The sequence below is a fragment of the Pantherophis guttatus genome, chromosome 7, assembly GCF_059756535.1.
Source record: "Pantherophis guttatus breed Tessera chromosome 7, ASM5975653v1, whole genome shotgun sequence".
In the NCBI taxonomy this organism is placed as follows: domain Eukaryota; kingdom Metazoa; phylum Chordata; class Lepidosauria; order Squamata; family Colubridae; genus Pantherophis; species Pantherophis guttatus.
The window spans coordinates 79,019,656-79,032,972 of NC_142069.1; the positions used below are offsets into that span (position 1 = coordinate 79,019,656).

The 13,317-nt window shown below is 42.5% G+C and overlaps 1 protein-coding gene across 4 annotated transcripts in view; it reads right to left on the minus strand.

Annotated features, from left to right (window-relative positions):
* Positions 1–3,341: 3,341 nt before the first annotated feature.
* Positions 3,342–13,317, minus strand: part of EFCAB6 (EF-hand calcium binding domain 6) — a 157,401-nt gene continuing 147,425 nt past the window's right edge. For all 4 annotated transcript variants that reach the window (XM_034442018.3, XM_087873287.1, XM_034442017.3 and 1 more), the window contains exons 29-31: positions 9,564–9,748; positions 7,192–7,341; positions 3,342–3,557 (exon numbers count right to left, since the gene is read on the minus strand). In XM_034442018.3, coding sequence (XP_034297909.2) covers positions 3,435–3,557; positions 7,192–7,341; positions 9,564–9,748 — 458 coding nt within the window. In that variant the 3' untranslated portion in view covers positions 3,342–3,434. The remainder of the gene's footprint in view (positions 3,558–7,191; positions 7,342–9,563; positions 9,749–13,317) is intronic.

Genomic DNA, 13,317 nt, shown 5'->3' on the forward strand with positions numbered 1-13,317 from the left:
GCTAATAAAGATTAAATTATTTCATAGCAATACTCAGCACTCAGATCTTGTAATTCATAGCCTCACATATCACTTCTATTACTTTACATTATCACATGGTCCTCTTAATACTACAAAAATTCCCAAGGTAATATAAAGCCTCCCTATCCTTTATAAAGCTGTGGCTTCTTCAACTCTGATGGTCATATTGTACACCACCCTGGCAATGATACTATAAAAAAATGGGCAGAACTCATAGAAAGTTTTCGAACAGTCAGTGATAGGATAATGGTGATACGTATCAACGGAAAACTTTGCAACATGGTAATTCTGCAAGTTTACACTCCCACTGTGGACTCAGCAATAGAGAACATCAAAGACTGCTAAGCTAAAATTCAGGAAACTCTGAAACAAACACCCTCACAAAAGACAATATCGATATTACTGGTTATTTCAGTGCAAAACTGGGAGAAATGGAAGAAACAGGGATCACTGGCAAGTTTGGCCTTGGTGAATGAAATGAGACAAGAGAACATCTGATTCAGCTAAGCACAACGAACGTGTGGTTTGAACCACGCAAGTGGCAACTATACACTAGGACTTCACCAATTGGAGAATATCAGAACCAAATCAGCTACATATTAGGTCAAAAGAAGTGGAAAAAATTCCATCCTCGCCGTGAAAACATTCCCTGGTGCAGATTGTGGGTCAGACTATGAACTGTTAGCTGTCAACAGTTGTTGCAGTGTCAAACGACCACCCGTGATCAGGGGTGGGTTCTACTTACCTTTAGTACTGGTTTGCATCGTGCTCCCCTGCGCACGCGCACTTCGCTCACGCTTTTCTGCGCATGCACAGACGCTTCTGTGCACGTATAGATCACTTCTGATGACATCCAGGTCAGTGGGTGGAGCCTCCCACCGGTTTTACTACCGGTTCTTGCGAACCGGTCCAAACCGGGGGCAACCCACCACTGGCCATGATTCAAAAAAATTGAAGCCAAGAAGATTCCCCCAGCAGCTGCAGTTGAAGTTAAGAACAGATTTAACAGATTTGGAAGAATTGCAACATCCCGCATGAATAACATCTAGAAGAGTGAAGTCATCAGCCTCACAAACCAAAGGCAGATTAGTTAATGCAATAATTTTTCAAGTTGCTATTTATGGCTGCGAAATGTGGACTCTGAAGAAGGCAGATAGGAGAATGGTGGACACTTTTGAACTATGGTGATAGAGGTAACTATTACAAACCCCGTGGACTGCAAATATAACAAAGAAGTCCGAGACCAGTGGTGTCAAACTTGCGGCCCGTGGGCCGGATGTGTCATGCGCTGGCCACGCCCAAGCCCGGTTTAGCGAAAGTGGAAAAAAGTTATGGTATGTCATGTGATGCCGCTGTGATGATGCGAGTTTGACACCGTCCTAGACCAAACCTCAGAAAAAATACCACTTGAAGGTAAGATCGCCAAACAGAGGCTATCATACTTTGGTCACGTCATGCAAGCTGACTCACTCAAAAAATCAATAATCGTGGGAGCAATCAACAAAAAAGGAGAAGGGACCACACTAGTACCTATTGGTTGGACACTATAAAGCAGTGATGGCTAACCTTTTCCGGACTGAGTGCCCAAAGCACGCATTTGCATGTGCGAATGTGTGCGCACGCATGTGAACCCCCAAAAGGCAATGTGCACATGCCCCCTGCATACATGTGCACCTTCTGCATGCACCCCACCCCCCACATACACACCCCATCCTCCACGCATGTGCCCTGGCCCCCCCATGCATGCGCATGCAGTCCCCACGCATTCACACATGGCCCCCACACATATGTGCACAGTCCCCATGCATGGGCCCCAACCCCTGCGCATGCGTAGCAGAGACCCAAAGACCAGCTGGCCAGCAGGAGACGCGCACGCATGTGCAACGGAGCTGAACTGGGGTGACAGCTCGTGTGCCCACAGAAAGGACGTTGGGTGCCACTTCTGGCACACGTGCCATAGGTTCACCATCACGGCTATAGAGGATGACACTAGGATGATCCTGGCAGGAGGCAGTGTGAAACAGATGGGCATGGACAGTGCTGATCTACAGAGTGGCCAAGGGTCAGGCACAACTGAATGGTTGACAACGACGAGTATAAAGGGGGATGACCAGAGGGTCACTTGTCATGTTTCTAACACAGGCCAACCTGAAGAAAGGATATTTTATTCGGGGAATATGCAAGAGAATTGATGAATGCTCCCCACCGCCCACAAGCTGTGATTCAATCCCTGCATTTGCCACATGCTGGAAAACAGCCAAAGGCCTTGGTGTCATTAGCATATATCAAATTCAAGATGGCAGCCCTGATAATGGGATTGAAAGCTCCGATTGGCTTTGATGCACATCTGTGCATTAAAACCGCAGAATTTTGGTGGCCCCACACCAGTGGTGGGATTCAGCCGGTTCTGTCTGGTTCGGGCGAACCATTAGCAACAACTGCGGTAGGCCCCGGTCACCCGCTCAAACATAATGACATGTTAGGAGGCTGCGTTTAGCCATGTTTAGGAGGCTGCGTGCGGGCACACAAGCAAAGAGCATACATGGAAGGCCGAACATGCATAGAAGGTGGCGCATGTAAGCGAAGCAAGCACACGTGCGCTCACATTTGCGAACAGGTAGGGAAGGTAAGTGAATCCTACCTCTGTCCCACACTTAACATTTTTGACTATTTGATGTCCCTGTGGACATCTCTGGACATCCCTGTGGACATCTCTTTCTCTGGTGGAGAAAGATGAGGGAGCATGGGAAAAAAAACAGGATTGAGAAAAAGTTTCAGTTGGCCACCAATTTCCTACAAATTATTTCAGGCCGATGTGAGGCAGAGACACAAACCGGCATCCCCCAAGTGAATGCACTATTCCAGCTCTGGAAATGTCATTTGGATACAGAAGAACTTTTTAATTATGCCGGGCCCATTTTTAACAAACTTGACACATCAAAACTGGGATCAAAATGTATGCATAGACAATTTCCATAGGCTTACTCATAGCTACCACTTCTGCTGGATTCTGGGGTATCCAATTTCGGAATAATGGAGTATAACGTATTAAATATAATCCATTTAGAAAAAATGAAGCAAATAAAATTGAGTATGGTGCCTTTTAAAATCTAAATTAAGAGTTCCTGTTCTTAATAATCCTTTAATTGTGTATGTGGCGGTCTTGGAATTGTCACTGTAATTGTTTTCTGTTTTCACGACTAAGTGGATTTTGAGAAAATTAATAGCCCCAACCTAGTGAAGACTGGCTTCACCAGACACTACTAAGTTTCCATACTATCAGTTTTAGAAGATTGCTGATAAACTGTTAACCAAGAGGCTGAATTGATATGGTTTTATTAACTTCAAAATTAATAAATTTTGCTAATGATTCTTCAAGTTGAAGGGTGATTTCCTTTCACCTCCTTTTTTTCTTATTGCAGGAACGCTCTGAGGAATTCATTGTAGGAGATCTTGGAAGTTAAGTTTTTGTCGTAATATTCCAAGATGTGAAAAAATTCCTCTTCAGAGAGATTGATTCCATATTTTCGTAGCACCTGCAGAAGAGATAGAAACAGGATGTAGATCTAATCTTTAATTATTTACCATCAAGAAAATTTTGTAGCAGAGAATCAAATATCTGACATAATTTCCACCCCAGGGACAACTTGGCTTTATGGTTGCTGTTCTGATCTGAGATCATCAAGAAAACCACTAATTTGGGAATTAGGCCAATACAGGGTGTCACAATTCAATTGGTTCTGACAACCCATGTCTTAATAACGGATTAAAACAGGATTTTCTTGGAAATGATAGATTTCTTAAACAAAAACACAACTAAGACAGCAATGGACAGAATTTGTCAGCCACACACATCTCAGGCAGGTTTCCCAAACCTCAGCTATGACTGCATAGCCCCATGGGAGTCTGACTGCAACCAATAGGATACATGCCCTTGCCACAGGAACAGGAAGCTCAAATTCAAAGCCCAAGAGAGGGTATAAATCTCTCTCTTGCTCTCTTCCATGTGGTCAGCTACCCGGAATCACATGTGCTTGGTGGTTCTGCTTTACCATTAAACCATCCTTTACTCCCATTTTTCAATCCCAAATCCACTTCTACTTACCCAAGGAAGAATCTATACTGCTATATTAAGATATATATATATATTGTTTGTTTAGAATAGATAGCCCTCGACTTACGACTGTAATTGAGCCTGCTATTACAGTCATAAGTTGTGATGATTGTTAAGCAGGTCATTACATGATCATGCCTGATTTTATTTTATTTTTTTGTGCTCAATTATTTACTGAACAGGGGGTCGTAAAACGAATACCATGGTTGTTAAGCCAATCCATTGTTCGCTATGAGGCATTTTTTGCTGGAAACTGGAAGTAAACACTTGTTTCTGGCAAAAACGTTGTAAATCACAGTCACATACCATGGGACACTGCTAACAGTAGCTGGTTGCTGAACACCTAAAATGCTGCCATGGGACTGGATGGAGAGGGCATCAAAACTTCAAATGCAGGTAGGTGATAAGTAGCTTTCTCAGGGTCCATCATAATTTCAAACAGTTGCTAAGTCATCAGTCAGAAGTTGAGGACTACCTGTAGTATTTAATTACAGGTAGTCCTCGACTTACAACAATTCACGGGTTGTGATGGGAATATCCCGACACTCCCATGTTACACCTCTCCTACGTGACTTGCATTGGTTGCCGGTTGCCCTCCGAGTGAGATTCAAGGTGCTGGTGATTACCTATAAGGCCCTACATGGCTTAGGCCCAGGATATTTGGGGGACCATCTGCAGCCAGCAACAGCTTCCCATCACCCGGTGCGTTCCCACAGAGAGGGCCTCCTCAGGGTGCCGTCGGCCAGACAGTGTTGGCTGGCGACCCCCAGGGGGAGGGCTTTCTCTGTGGGCGCAACTACCCTTTGAAATCAACTGCCCCTGGAGCTCCGGGTGGCCACCGACCTCCGCTCTTTCTGCCGCGACCTGAAAACGTGGCTGTTTCGTTTGTCCGGCCTGGACTGATGGGGTTTTAATTCTAATTTAATTTTAACTTGTTAGTCTTAATTGTACTTTTAACTGTTAAATTATGAGATTTGGATTTAATTTTTTAACTTTTTATTAGATGTCTCTTAACTGTTGTGAGCCGCCCTGAGTCCGGCTGGAGATAGGGCGGCATATAAATAATAATAATAATAATAATAATAATAATAATAATAATAATAATAATAATAATAATAATAATAATTCATTTAGTGACCGTTCAAAGTTACAACGGCACTGAAAAAGTTAGTTATGACCGTTTTTCCCAGTTACAACTGTTGTAGCATTCCTATGATCTTGTGATCAAAATTCAGATGCTTGGCAACTGGTTCATACTTATGACCGTTGCTGTGTCCCGGGGCCATGTAATGCAACCTTTTGCAACCTTATGACAAAGTCAGTGGGGAAGCCAGATTCACTTAACTACCAGGTTACTAACTTATCAACTGCAGTGATTCATTTAATAAACATGGCAAGAAATGTCATAAAAAGAGGCAAAACTCACTTAATAAATTTTCACTTAACAATAGAAATTTTGGGTTCAATTCGAGGACTATCTGTAATATGGTCCAGTTTAATGCTGGACTATTTTTTAAAAAAATCGTGCTGGGAAGTATCTATTAGGATGACTGAAACTGCTAATGAGGCAGAGAGAAACTGGGAAAGCTTCTATGCAAGCCACCTCCAAGTTCCAATTGCTCTGAGACACCAACCTTCACAATGATTAAAGATACAAACATGAGGCAGAGAAATTAAATGGTAAGGTAAAGGTTCCTCGGCACATATGTGCTAGTTGTTCCTGACTCTAGGGGGTGGTGCTCATCTCTGTTTCTAAGCCGAAGAGCCAGCGCTGTCCGAAGACGTCTCCGTGGTCATGTGGTTGGCATGACTAAATGCCAAAGGCGCACGGAACGCTATTATCTTCCCACCAAAGGTGGCCCCTATTTTTCTACTTGCATTTTCTATCTAAACTGCTAGGTTGGCAGAAGCTGGGACAAGTAACGGGAGCTCACCCCGTTACGCGGCACTCGGGATTCGAACCACTGAACTGCCGACCTTCTGATCGACAAGCTCAGAGTCTTAGCCACTGAGCCACCACGTCCCTCCTCTCTATTTTCCTTAAATCCCACAAATGTAAAATTGCAATGATTATTTAGTAACAAATAGAAATGTTGGCATTATTAACACACCTATCTGGCCTTAGCAAAAGATACAAATCGAGTCAAGCACATAGAAAATAAGAGTTGTACAGGATGACCCACAGTTATTGAATGAAGGTAGGTTTTTTTTTTAAGTTTTTTTTTTTTTAAAGGGGGATTTGGGTGAATTACTTCCAGCTGTGAAAATTACAGGAGATGGTTCTTATACTTTTATTTTGTTTATCACAATCTTTTCGTACCAGAAAAGATAATGGAAAACTTATTTTCACATTGTTGTCAAGAAAATGTACGAGGACACGGATTAGGAGCGGAACGTGACTTGAGGGAGCTTTTGTCTTGGAATATTTTACACCATAAACAGGTCCCAACATCCCTCCTGTGGTTGGTGTAGCAAAGCTATAACGAAGTAAATAGTAGTTTTTAAACATCTAATTAAAGCCACCAATTAAACCAAGAAACCAATCAGAGGAAGCACTTAAATATCAAGGCAACCGTGAGATATTCGTGCCTTCACACAAGCTTACATAAAATATAACTTCAAATGCCACCCAAAAAAAACAACAACCCCAAAACCTTTTCCTTGGGAGGAAAAGCTTTCCATGGAAAAGTGCTGTTACAACCCACTGCTCAAATCTTGCAACTAACATTTGCAGGGAGTTTCCTATTGTAAACGGCAATTTCCTTCAACGCCTGGTTCACTTGGTTAGCTAGAACATAAACACAAGTGACTAAATTGGCATTTAGTCTCAGCAGGTGATGCCACCTGGCTCACCTTATCTGTGCTTGGAAGTCAAGCAGGTCTGGACTTGCATGGGAGACACCAGTGAATGCCAGGGCTGTAGACTAGTCTGGGCAAAACAGCCGCAGAAGAAAAGGAACACCATTCCATATGATTCCCATGGTTAACTTCATGGATATGCCTACGAAGACATCAATTCTGCACAGAGCTTGAAGCTTTAGCAATAAACACACTACCTGTCGGAAATCTTGGATGGTGAGAAGGCCCGTCCCATTTTCATCATAGAACTTAAATGTCCGCCTCATTGGCCGCCAGCAGTGCAGGATCTGGGGTTGAATCCTCATCATTGCATTGAGAAAGGTTGGGGACTGTGGTCCAGAGATGTTCTGGCAGAGATGTGGAAAAGTCAGTGACTGATCCCCTTTCATTGGATAGATCAGCATTCTTCAAACACAGCAATTTTTTAAATTTTTTTAAAAAAATTACAAACATATCAAAGCCTGAACAGTGTGGCATCTGGGTGTCACACATTCTAATACAAATAAAATTAGTAGAATTATTCATAGTTATTACATTCAATCAACTTATATATTTCTAATAATAATAATACACATTTATATTAAGTTGCAGTTGTCATTATTCAATTATTCTACGTTTTCTCTTGTTATGGCTTAGGACCTGGTTATTTACGAGACCGCCTACTACCACAAGCAGCCTCCCACCGGCCGGTACACTCTCATAGAGAGGGGCTCCTCTGGGTGCCATCAGCTAAACAATGTCGACTGGTGGCCCCCAGGGGGAGGGCCTTCTCTGTGGGGGCACCCACTATCTGGAACGAGCTCCCCCCAGAGATACGGAGGATCCCGGATCTACGGACTTTCCGCCGTGCTCTTAAGATTCTTCTATTCCAGCAAGCCGGCCTGGCCTAATTTTCTCCCCTGTTTTAAAATTCTTTTAAATCGAAATTTTAATTTGTTTTAAATTATTGGGATTTTTTTAATTGTCTTGGGCTAAATTATTTAATCTGGTTTTAATTATATCTTTTAACTTTTGTATCTATGTATTTTATTTTGTGCCTGTTCACCGCCCTGAGTCCTTCGGGAGTAGGGCAGTATATAAATCTAATAAAAGAAAAAGAAAGAAAGTTATTGCTTTTATTATAACATATAAAAGTGTATACATTAATATTCTCCTGTCTCTTATTTCTATCTCTTATTCCGCCTTTTAATTATGCCACCCTTTATTAAAAGACATTTTCTTTCTATCCTACCTAACTTCTAGTCATGTCACTTACCTAAAAAAAAGAAAAGAGAGAGAGAGAAAAAGAAAAGCAAATCAAAACAACAACAAAAAAGAGAAATCATCTATCCATCGTCTCTTGCCCGCTTCAATACTTTAATTGCTATGCTTTTTTTGCCTCCGATATTCCTCTCTTGGATCTTTATCTCTGTCTGCATCTGCTTCTTGGTTGTTCAATCTAGGTGTTTCAGCAGTCTTAAAACATAGCAATCTGAAGATGGGTGATGGACTTCAACTTCCAGAATCCCCCAGCCAGCATGCCCAATCCCAGTCCACCCATCTTCAAGTTGCTAAGGTTAAAAAAAAACAACCACTGGGATAGACAAAGATGTACTTCAGATATATTAAACCAAGGTTCTTGTAGGAGGAGAGCTGGATTAGTCAATGGTGACAAAAGGTCAGAAGGTGTCTGGTTACATCTCTTCCAACTGACACATTTTATTGAATGGCAGGTGTTTCTGTAAGCTGCATTGCATCTTCGTGCACATGACATTTGTGTGCATCTATGAGTTATGTGCCCACATTAATCCATTTCAGTTCTGCAGTTATAATTCTCCTTCTGTGGATATATTTCCCACATTGCCATCAGGACTGGGTCTGGGTTTGGTGTGAACAGCTGTACTACTTGGGGAGATGTTGTGGCTCCGTTACCTGAGCCTGTGTTATCGGAGGGAGAAGGCTCTGAACATGAAGGAGAGGAGTTGGCCAGGCCTCCCTCTCTAGGACCCTCCACTCTGACAATGCCTCAGGTGTCTCCCGTAGGAGAAGAGATTGGCCAGGAGCCAGGTATCTCCGAACAGTCGGACAGTGATGGAGATAAGTCTTGGCTGGATCTACGCCAGCGTCGGAGAGACAGGCGCGCACAGCAGAAGAGGAGGCGTGCCAGAGATTAAGCTGAGTCACTGGACCACACCCCACAGGGGATAAAAGGGGGTGAGGTGGCCATTCAGACTCTGTGACGGACAAAACAAACTACTAGTGAGTCACGTATCTTTGAAACAACGTTATCTGCTTTGGATTTAATACGGACTGGACTTGACAATTCTTGAACTGTGTTTATCTTGTTTGGGTTTATCTGTCGGAGGAACAACCCCTCCCTCTATGACTAAAGTTCTTGGCAAGCAGCTACTGGGTTGCTGCCAAGCCTCTTATCGAAAGAATTTGTTGTCTGCCAGTTTCATTTAACCCCTGACTATCTGTTTGTGTGCGTGTGTGAGATGGGGACAGAACAGGAGATGAAAGATGTATAACTAGAGAAAACAAGCATCCCACGCACACCTTTTTCTGCCTTTCACCACAGAGTGCTTACCTGGACCCGTGAGTTTTGGATCAGAAGTCTCTGCAGAGGAGATACTTCCTGTTGTTTAAACAGCAGCACACAGCTTTGAAGGAAGTCACAGTATGCAAACTTGCCTACACTCTTAAAATCGTATTTTGTTATGAGCTGCTGGATTTCTTCTCTGGTTAAATTCAGATGAAATTTCTCTATTATCCCTGTAGGAACCAAGGTCGCAAGATAAAACCAACTGAACTGATTCAAACCTGCCTCTGGATGTGACAGTTTGGGTCTCTTCTGTTGAAATAATAGGAATCATACACTCAGCTGCATTGGACAAATTCTTGGGCAGTGTCTGTCTACCTTAGCAACTTTAAGATCTGTGGGGTTCAACTACCAGGATTCCTGGGAGTTAAAGTTGCCAAGGTTGAGAAGCACTGGTTTTGAGTAGAGTATTAATCAAACCATATCACCCGAATGCATCCATAATTTGGACTATCTACATTAGATAATTGGCAGGTCACTTCCTGAACTGGTTATGTCTGTAGGGTGAGATCTAAAAAGCCAAGGTAGTAGCCACAATTTTGCTGTCAAAGCTCTCTCTCTCTCTCTCTCTCTCTCTTTCTCTTTCTCTCTCTTTCTCTCTCTCTCTTTCTCTCTCTCTCTTTCTCTGTTTAAGTCTCTCTCTCTGTCTCTGTCTCTCTCTCTGTCTCTCTCTCTCTCTCTGTCTCTGTGTCTCTCTTTCTCTCTCTCTCTCTCTCTCTCTGTGTGTATGTGTGTGTCTCTCTCTCTGTCTCTCTTTTTGTCTCTCTGTCTCTGTCTCTCTCTTTGTCTCTTTCCCTCTCTCTCTTTCTCTCTCTCTGTCTCTCTTTCTCTCTCTCTTTGTCTCTGTCTCTGTCTCTCTTTGTCTTTTTCCCTCTCTCTCTTTGTCTCTCTCTCTCTCTTTGTCTCTCTGTCTCTCTCTGTCTCTGTCTCTCTCTGTGTGTCTCTCTATCTCCCTCTCTGTCTCTCTCTCTCTCTCACACACACACACACAGAGTGGAGTTTTGATCTCAATATCACAGTTGCTATCCTGACTTTTTTGTCCATACCTTGCAGACATTCATGACAATATTTCAGGAATTATGAAGGGATACCTAAGTATAGATCGGTGCACTAAAGCTTATCTGTATGTGTGAATTGTTTTTATTTGCAGATGAAAAAGAACATGGAAACCTCCTTGAAAAAGAAATTATCCAATCATTTTCGTTTGATATGGACCAGAGGAACTGGTTTGATGTTCACATCTTGAACATACTTTCCAGAGGCAGATCGACAGAGGTCAATCTGGATCTGATGCTGGTAGCCATGTGTCTTTCTTATCCCTGGAGATGATATTGGTCTGATTTCAAATGAAAAGACAACCACATGGAGAAAAGCTAAACTGGGCTAAAAAGAATCAGGATTATCAACCACAGAGAAATTGGGGATAGGTTTAAAAATTAGATCACACCTGATGCACTCAAAATGATAGTGATTTTAAAAAAATATTTTTTTTCTTTTGCTTCTGTGGGTAGGATTCAGTGAGCAGCATGATAGGAAGATTGACAGGTGCAAAAAGAGTGATGTATCTCTATTAAAATTCCAAGCCTGCTCCTAAGTGGAATAATTGCTCAATCAAAGAACTCAGGAGGGCTGCAGAATTATGAGGAGAAGAACCAGCATTCCACTCCTTTGGTGCCCATTAATCTCCATGCCACATCTAATTTTAATTAAAACACTTTTAATTAAAAGAGAATTAAAGAACTTCGCTTATTTCCAAGGCTGCTTATGGTCCCACACGGAGGCATGCATTTTTGGAAACTAACAGTGGGGTCTGGCTGGTGCCCAGCTGCCTGGGTAAAGGGAAACAGACTGGGGTAAACACTGGGGTGAGTGGGGAGCAGCCTAATATATATAGCAACCTGGGCTGTCTACCTAGATTGGTTTAAAAAAAATATATCAGGATGCAGCCATGGCAGTGGGACTGAAGCTTCATCTGTTTGTTTGTTTTTTAATGTACAAGGCACCATCATGGCTGCCATCTTGGCTTTTTTTTACCACAATGTGTGGATGTTCCTGATAGCAGCCTTTTGATGAGAATGTCTGAGACCACCAGTATAAAGCCTTAGTAAGACCACACCTAGAAAGCTGCATCCAGTTTTGATCACCACACCATAAAAAAGATGTTGAGACTCTAGAACAGAGGTCTTTAAACTTGGCAGCTTTAAGACTTGTGGACTTCAACTCCCAGAATTAGAAAAAGAAGACTTGGCACAAAAAATTAGAAGTGCTAAACAGAATTATTTTGAAGATGCCAATAAACCAGGTAGATGGCTAGCATATAAGTTGAAAAAAAGAGACAGAATCAAGGAAAATAACACAATTAGTAGATGACCAACGACAAATTAGATTTGGGAATGAAGAAAAGAAAAATATTATACAAGATTATTATAAAAAATTATATGAAAAAGAAAATATAGAGGAGGAAAGTGTCAAACGATATTTACACAAGGTGAATTAACCCCAGATTTCTAAAGATACTGAGATGATGCTAGAAGGAAACATAACGATGATGGAATTAACTGAAGCACTTAAAAAACAAAAGAATGGGAAGGCACCAGGCCCGGATGGACTGCCAGCGGAATATTATAAGACTTTACAGGAATCATTGAGTCTTCCATTGTTAGACGTTATGAATGAAGTAATGTCAAAGATGGAAATACCCAAATCGAAGTCCACAAGTCTTAAAGCTGCCAACTTTGGGGACCCCTGCTCTAGAAAGAGTGCAGAGAAGAGCAACAAAGATGATTAGGGGACTGGAGACTAAAACATATGAAGAATGTTGCAAAAACTGGGCATAGCTAGTCCAGTGAAGAGAAGGACCAGGGGAGACATGATAGCGGTGTTCCAATATTTGAGGGGATGTCACCGAGAGGAGGGGGATCAACCTATTTTCCAAAGCACCTGAAGGCCAGACTAGGAACAATGGATGGAAACTGATCAAGGAGAGATTCAACCTAGAAATAAGGAGACATTTTCTGACAGTGAGAGCAATCAACCTATGGAACAGAAGTTGCCTTCAGAAGTTGTGGGAGCTTCATCGCTGGAAGCTGTCAAGAAGAGACTGGACTGCCATCTGTGAGAAGTGGTGTAGGCTCTCCTGGGCGGGGAGGTTGGACTAGATGACCTACAAGTAGTGGTGGGTTGCTCCCGGTTCGCACCAGTTCGCAAGAACTGGTAGTAAAAATTTGTAGTAGTTCAGAGAACCGGTAATAACGTTGGCTGGCCATGCCCCCGAACTGGTCCCTGGCCTGGTCGCTGCTTGCTTACCCCGCCCACCTCATCAGAGGCTTCTTTTTTTTTTACTTTTAAAAGCATTTTTTCTACAACCTCTTTGGCCAAAAAATGCTTTTAAAAGTAAAAAAAAAAGCCTCTGATGATCGCGCTGCTCAGCTCGTCAGAGGCTTCTGAAAGCATTTTTTTCCTGCAATCCTTTGGCTGAAGAAGTTGTAAGAAAAAAAAATGCCTTTAAAAGCCTCCGGCAATCCCCGCTGAGTTGCCTGATCGCCAGAGGCTTCTGATAGCATTTTTTCCTGCAACCTCTTCAGCCGAAGAGGTTGTAGAAAAAAAAATGCCTTTAAAAGCCTCTGGCGATCCCCGCTGAGTTGCCTGATCGCCAGAGGCTTCTGAAAGCATTTTTTTCTGCAACCTCTTTGGCCGAAGAGGTTGTAGAAAAAAAAATGCCTTTAAAAGCCTCTGGTGATCC